Consider the following 7,804-nt stretch of genomic DNA (forward strand, 5'->3'; position numbering starts at 1 on the left):
GTTAAAATTCATTCAAATTTTTTTTGTTACAATGTGGGAAGTATGAGATGGACTGCCGTCCAATTGGAACCAAGGAACACTGTCACTTATCCAGTAGTATCTCTTCTAGTGCAATAGGTAGAATACGCATGAGAAAGTGTGTGTACATGTTTCCATTTAACATGTGTGGTATGGAGTAAAGGTCTACACTGTCTCATCATATATTTACAGTCCTTGGCCATTGTTGTTGTATGTGACAAAGCCAGCTTGCCTTTATTGTTGACCAGTGGTGCATGTTCCGTACATTCCATCAGTGTGTTTAGTAAATGTTGTTGCATTTGGAAAATTTATCACCTCTCAGGCATTGCAGACCAGAACAGTCATATTATATATGACATTCTAACTCATATCCTGTGTTATTCAATCTGCCCTTTCACATTGGTGTCCTAGTAATACAGGCAAGTACCCGGCTGTTCTCTAGTCTTGCTTTATAGTCTTTACACCACCATAGCTGATTCCATCTACCTTGCCTTCCAGTTTGACACATTTCTCAAATATTCTTGTGAAAAGTGGCACTGCGAAGAGGAACAAGTGTTATATCATTGTACTCGTCTTTTCAACAGCTTGCTGATATCATTAAAAATAGTGTGTTGTTATTGTTACATTAAAAAAATTTGCTTCACTATTTCTACTGATACAAGACATAGGGATATTAACCATGCTACACAATTAAGTTCGGTTCCCCTCTGTGTACTATCATTTAACGAAAACATCATTTCAATATCTTCAACCCTTCACAGAATAAAAGGGACGTTATGTCTTACGTGACTCATCCTGTATATGCAGTACTTCATAATGATCAACCCATACCTTGACAAATTAAGAGTTGCAAAATGTGTCGTAGCGTGTATCACATTATAAGAGTCAGTGCAAATGCCAAGTTGGTGCTTGTGCATAGGAGAACGAGGTGTAATGTCAAAAGATCTGAGTGTAATAAAATTTGTAAAGAGGGCTGGTGGAGGGAACATTACACTGGCATATCAGACAGCAGCTAATAATTGTACGTCATGAGAGGTTAAACAGTACATGACCACTAGTGACCATAGTGTTGTAACTTTCAGTATTATAACAATAACCAAAAACTCTCAAAATAGTGATGATAGAGAACTGAAAACACACCTCGATGGCTGAGCGTGCGATAGTGCTCACTTCTGGGTTGCGGGGAATCACGGTGGTCCCGTATCGAGCTTGCCTTGTGGTTTGATGGGGCCCAGTGTACCAGCCAGCTGGGATGTGTTTCTAGGTGGTTTTCCACTTCCACTTAAGTAATTATCAGACTAGTTACCACATTCTGCCCCAGATACATGATAAGCAAGCATTTTGTAACGGTGCCACATTTGACTGTGCAATTACATTAGATGCAGGCAGGAGCAGTACACAGATTCCACCCCGCGAAGATGAGGGAGGTTGGCAGTAGCTTTAAAATCTCTTTGGGAGAGGCAACCTCATCATAACAGTAGCCTATACAGGGTGATTCAAAAATGCATGTAAATATTTCAAGGGTGTATTTGTGAGGTAAATATAAGACAAAAATGTTCTATACAATTTTTTCCATACTTGGCTTATTACAGAGTTATGAACAAAACAGGATAATACATTCAATACAACGTAAGGTATTTAATTCCCAGAGTTCACAGTTTAATTACAGTGCATTTGGACTAACAACGCAAACTGATAAATAAACGTGACGTAACAAACTGAAACAATTCCTCGCGAACACTGTATTAATTTAGGTCCTGTTGATTGAACTACAGCAATGCACAATAACTAAGGAAAATTGAAGCATTTTACAGACTGTACTGTACTGTACTGTATTTGCACAAATCTTAATGCAATGCATGTTCAAAATGCTGTCCCTGAACTTGCAGACAGACCCGTGCTCGTCGCATCAATGATCTCTGCACATTACACAGTCCGTTCAACTCTCCACGAATAATTTCACAACCACCTTCAATTCTTTGTTGTAGCACTTCTCTGTTCGGTACAGCAGAAGAATACACCAATGTCTTTAGTCGGCCCCATAAATAAAAGTCTAAAGGGTTCAGGTCAGGTGATCTGGCTGGCCAAGCAATTGGTCCTCCGCGACCTATCCATCGATGTGGATACGCAGAATTGAGGTACGCCCTTACGTTGCGGCTGTAATGGGCGGGAGCACCATCGTGCATAAACCACATGGTGGCTCGTGTTGCAAGAGGGACATCCTGTAACAATCCAGGCAATTCTCCCTCCAAAAATTCGCAGTACGCGTGCCCATTCAGCCTTGGAGGCAGAACATGAGGTCCGAGTAAGTAATTCCCCACAATACCACACCAAATGTTTATGGAGAATTGATGTTGATATCCACGCACAATTCTCGCGCCAGGATTCTCGACAGCCCACTGGTGCATATTATGCGAATTGATTACACCCGCACGAGTAAACATGGCCTCATCTGTGAATAATATCCGCCGAATGAACATTGGATCATTCAAATGACGCTCTTGTAACCACTGGCAGAATTGCTGACGGCGAGGATAGTCTTCAGGTGTCAATTCGTGCACTTTTTGCAGGTGAAATGGATGCAACTGTTGTCTCCGAAGCAGCCGCCATACAGTAGATTGTGGAAGTCGTACAGCTGCACTAATTTGTCTCGTACTGATAGATGGATCTTGGTCTACCAGGTCCAAAACATGTTCCTCGACGTTCACTGCATGCTCAAGTGGTCGACCTGAATGTGGCCCAGGACGAATGCCATACTCCCGCATACGTCTGTCCACAGATACAAACGTCTGATGACTTGGTAACCGTCTTCCTGGAAACAGCTCACTGTACCTTCGTCTTGCTGCAAGTGCATTTCCATCTGCTGCACCATACACAAGGTGCATATCAGCATACTCACTGTTTGAGTACATCATGTGCACGAAACCTTTAGCCTTCCGACGATGAATGAACGACAGGACGTACTTTTCCGTTACCAACAACATCAGCGCCGTCTTCCGTACAGTAGGAGTAAACATCACGTGCAAACAAAAACAAACACTATTCATGCAGTTTCGAATCAACTGTTGGGAGATACGTATGTGAATTACGTACCAGAATATGGCATCCTGCTGCTTGCACTGCCGTCGTTTTGATACGGACATGACTTTCGTATTTAACGATAACTCTGGAATTAAACGTTTATGGAAAAACATTTATAGAACATTTTTGTCTTATATTTACCTCACAAATACACCCTTAAAATATTTACATGCATTTTTGAATCGCCCTGTATATGAGTGTGATTGGTTCTCTGCAAAACAGGAGAAGTACCAGTCCTTACTCGGCATTGATTGGATAAAGGTCACTGGACAGGAAGGACAGAGTGAAGGGGTGCAGTGGAAGGACGGTGGTTCAAATCCACGACTGGCCATCCAGATTTAGGTTTTCCATGATTCCCCTAATTCACACCAGACAAATGCTTGTATGGTTCATTTGAAAGGGGATGGTTGACTTCCTTCTCCATCCTTGAAACGCTCTGAGCTTGTTCTCCGTCTCTGATGACCTCAGTGTCAACAGGACATTAAATCCTAGTCTTCCTGCCATCAGACAGGAAGGAAGGAAGATAACTGGAAGCTTGGAATTTGAAAAGGGCAAACCAGGATGCTTTTACTGCTGAAATAGCTTCTTATAACCTGGACCATTTACCTGAAAGCATAGAACTCGGGGTAAATGTTCTTATAGAGCTGCTCCTGTGGGTGTAAGCAAATCACATCCTGAGGAGACAGCGAAGAGCCATTCCTAACTCAGAATAGGAGATTATCAGAATTAATTGAAAAGGTCTCAAATGCTTGAAGAAACTGGTGGCACTCACATGGGAGGGATGAAAAACGCAGAAGCCCAAATGTGTAACAGTATCATTAACAAGTATATGTAACAAAGGTTTAAGAAATTAAGGAGACTTCTTTGAGTGTTTTTTGCATGAGCAATTGAAATGCGCCTTATGGGGTCACCCATACCATCATCTTACCGACAAGGTTATGGCTGCCTCCGCAACACACGAGCAAGTGGCTTGTGGAGGGTAGATGTAGATTTTGTCTACAATTCACAAGATGGTGAGACAGTGATAAATGTCTGGACTGAATAATTGTTAACACTGTTGCCAGGTGACTCCTGAGGAATAGAAAGTAACCATCATTCAGTACTCCATGCCCAGATGAGATCAAAGTACAGTAACTATGATGTCCTACTTCCAGTTTCTTAGGAACAAATAGCAGTAGTGATAGTCCTACAAAAATGCAGAGCACTAGATCTAGATTGAATCCATTATTAGGTGAGGCAAAAGGGAGCACCAATCATAGTGTCATTCTTAACAAGTTTATTATGTGAGGTGCTGGGATTGAGTGAGGTACTGAAAGAATAGGTGCTAAAACTGATTTTAGGTCTGAATATGTTTTCAATTGTTCACACAGTGATTTTAACATTCCTGAACATAGAATGAGGGACACTATTTTCATTTTTCAAGATTTAGTGAGATTCCTCGTAGTCTGTCAGAAGCTTATGTAACAGCCATATGCAAGGGACCTGAAATTTAGGTTGGAGCTGTTTTGTGTGTTGCGTAGTGGCTCATTTCTTTCCCTTTTTCTCCCCTCTGTTTTATGTGATCGGTCAGTGGTACCTTTTGGCCATGAGTTCTTAGCCATCCTCTACCTTTTATATTGTCACGTATATGTTTTTATTGTCAGTGTAAGTATGTCTTTTGTAGACTTCAGTGGAATATTTTTAACTTTTATTCTTTAACCTCACTCAGCTCCATGTGTTTCAGTAAGGTCAAAAATCCCAAATGTCTAGCACCCTAATTTTATCACTGCCGCCATCACCTCACTTGCAGATTGTTTGCTAATGTAGATCTAACTGACATATTCAGATAGTGTGCTAGACTGAGATGTGAATCGAAATCTTCACCATTCGCAACTGAGCACATTTTATGGGCATACGTAATTGTCTTTGACTAAATATGAGTTTATTGTTTATGCGTAACATACACTGTTTTTCTGTGTATATTTCATTGTACATTAGGTGTAGTATGGTGTAGTGATCTTACAGATTAATAAATGTCAAAAATACTTTTATTTTCAATAAACTAGACCTTATTTTTGCAGTGTGCTCTGTTGCTAATCTGGGAACAAACACTTTTTAAATTTGATTATGTATGACATAGTGTTTTTAAAATTCTCTGATTCTTTTACTTTAATGATTCTCTTTTTAACAATTATTTTCTAAAACAGGTATCACTATCAAGCCTGAGATCCTCAAAGTCTGAAAATGCACTCCAAATCGAAAATCCAGAGGATGTTTCTTCTGTGTTGGGAAATGCAGCTGCCAAGTGTTCATTCTGTTCAGAAGCAACTGAGGATTATGTAGAAGGTACTGAAGATAATCAGGAGATGCCAGTAAATGAATCATCACAGGTGGAGAGTATGTCACATTCTGCTCCAACTACAGCTGCTGCCCAGTTTGAAATTCCAACTGAACAACATGTAGGTGAATTATCTAAGGAATTCCCAGAGCGTGCATCAGGTAACAAGGAATTCCCAGAGCCTACATCAGGCAACAAATGTGAGGCTGGGAAGAAAACAGAAGGAGAACACAGTCATGCTGCTACACAGTAAAAAATAATTATTAATGGAAAATAAACAGGCTGGATTTGGATGTGATAATTAAAATGCAACCAGCTTACATTGAGGAAATGTCACATAGCATGATACTGCAGGCACAAGAAACACAGGGAATACAGTGCATTTAATTTTTAATCAGTTATATTTCCTCAATTTTGAGTATTTAAATTTCTTGGCCATAAATAATGTATTAAGTGTATATAATAATATTGTTGAAACAGTTAACAGATAATAGGATGTATAATTTACAAAAGGTTTACTGTGCATGAGAATTGAGACAATATTGTCTTCTTTTCTTCTTCCCACTTGTCAGTATTCATTATTTATTTCTGTGAATCAGTTCTGTTCATATGGTGTTCATATGGTACTTTTACTTAATATGTTAATTATTTCAGATTTTTAAAAATCACACTGTACTTTAATTGACACAAATTTGTTCTGAATTATTCATTTATATGCATATTCATACGTTTAAGACAGGGGAAACATTCCTAACATACTGTAGCTTGTATTACTTTTAATCAAAGTATTCAATAACAGAAATTCCTAAGTATTTCAAGTGGAATGCTGTGAATGTCTGTCTACATTCCAAATTCAAATGACAGTGCAGACAAAAGTGTAGAAAAGCTAGATCAGTAACATATTTTGAAACTTAGGGCTTCGATAATGCTATGAAAATACCAGAAGAATTTGCAGTTCACTGTAATTATTTTAAATCAGTATACAAAATTTAAAAAAAAAATATAATCTAAAGCCTTGCATTTGCTTAGTTATATCTGTAAAGGAAAAAAAAAAAATGTTGCCGTTGTTACATCTGTTGCTGTGATCAGCCTTCAACCTTCCATTTGATTCCTTCATGTGCCATCTCCTAATTTTGATGTATTATGGCACTTCACTTTTTCATAATCACCTTCAATCTTTTCACTTAAATCATTTTCATATTTTTCCATTCCACCGTTCCTGCTAGTGTAAGATGGCAATGCAGAGAAATTTCTAAACATGTCTCCTTTTCTGCTTTGTCTGCAGTCTGCATTACTCTTTCTTGATAGGACCTTTTTATTTCCATCTTTCTCTGAATAAACATGTTTTGTTCAGTTACATTATAAATTCTAGTGGCAAGATCTGTCCTCCAGTCTTCATGACATCATTAAATTCAAATCTGCATTCACCCAGCCGTTCAGTGGTTGTTTAATTCGTACAACACATTAGCTTTTGTAGCAATTTGAGTATTCATTAATGCTCAGTAGATTGGCAAAATTAATGCAGATTTTATAGCAAAAAGTGCCTCATACAGCATGTTATAATTTTTGCAACATGTTCATGTAAAAGTAATTGCCATAGAGAGTTCAAAAGCTATATCATTTCTGCAAGCTGTTTTTTTTTAGAGAGGGTACTTTTTTCTCATTTTCAATTTCTTGCATGAAATTTCATTTGTAACACATGTACTGATTCATTAGGATGCAGAAATGGAAGCTAATTGAAGTACTGAAGACCACAATCCTGTTGTGTGTATTGTTGAATGTTTGTAATCCTGATGTGAGCATGTATACATTATTATGTTATATTTAAAAAAAAATTGGAAGTTACAAGAGTGTTAAACAATGCTGTCCACTGTTGTGAAAGACTTTAGAAGGTATTTTGTTATATCAAATAGCACTACTATTTTCTCAATCTCTCAAATTTTTACATGTAGCGAATGTAAAGAAAAATTATTTTTACACTACTGGATGTTTATTAATATTAAACAATGTTTCATAGTTATAATCCTGTGTATAGTTTACAGAGAATACTTACTTTATTCCACACTTTCTGAGAGAAACAGTTGATGTTTTGTAAAATTAGTTGCTTATTTTGTCTCATGACGAAAATTTTGTGACTCCTTTATATTTTTGTTTTGTTACTGCATAGTTACAATATTTTATATTTATTTGTGTTTCATATTTTCAAAATGAGTGTATTATTAAATATTCTAAATTTTTAGCTAACTTGTCCATGACATATTTAACTACAAACTTTATCTGTTTGAGGAGATGCATCATTCCTTCTTCTGGACCAATATAATTGCCTAATGTGTAAGACACGTTTACACTTTTCTATCTAAAACTTTATAGTTTGGAAAAGTTTATATG

At 37.6% G+C, this 7,804-nt stretch overlaps 1 protein-coding gene across 1 annotated transcript in view; it reads left to right on the forward strand.

Annotated features, from left to right (window-relative positions):
* LOC126249642 (transmembrane and coiled-coil domain-containing protein 4-like) overlaps nucleotides 1-7,459 on the forward strand; it is a 135,289-nt gene extending 127,830 nt beyond the window's left edge. The window contains exon 11 of the mRNA XM_049951320.1: nucleotides 5,286-7,459. Coding sequence (XP_049807277.1) covers nucleotides 5,286-5,669 — 384 coding nt within the window. The 3' untranslated portion in view covers nucleotides 5,670-7,459. The remainder of the gene's footprint in view (nucleotides 1-5,285) is intronic.
* Nucleotides 7,460-7,804: the final 345 nt, after the last annotated feature.

Source organism: Schistocerca nitens, chromosome 3, assembly GCF_023898315.1.
Source record: "Schistocerca nitens isolate TAMUIC-IGC-003100 chromosome 3, iqSchNite1.1, whole genome shotgun sequence".
Taxonomy (NCBI): domain Eukaryota; kingdom Metazoa; phylum Arthropoda; class Insecta; order Orthoptera; family Acrididae; genus Schistocerca; species Schistocerca nitens.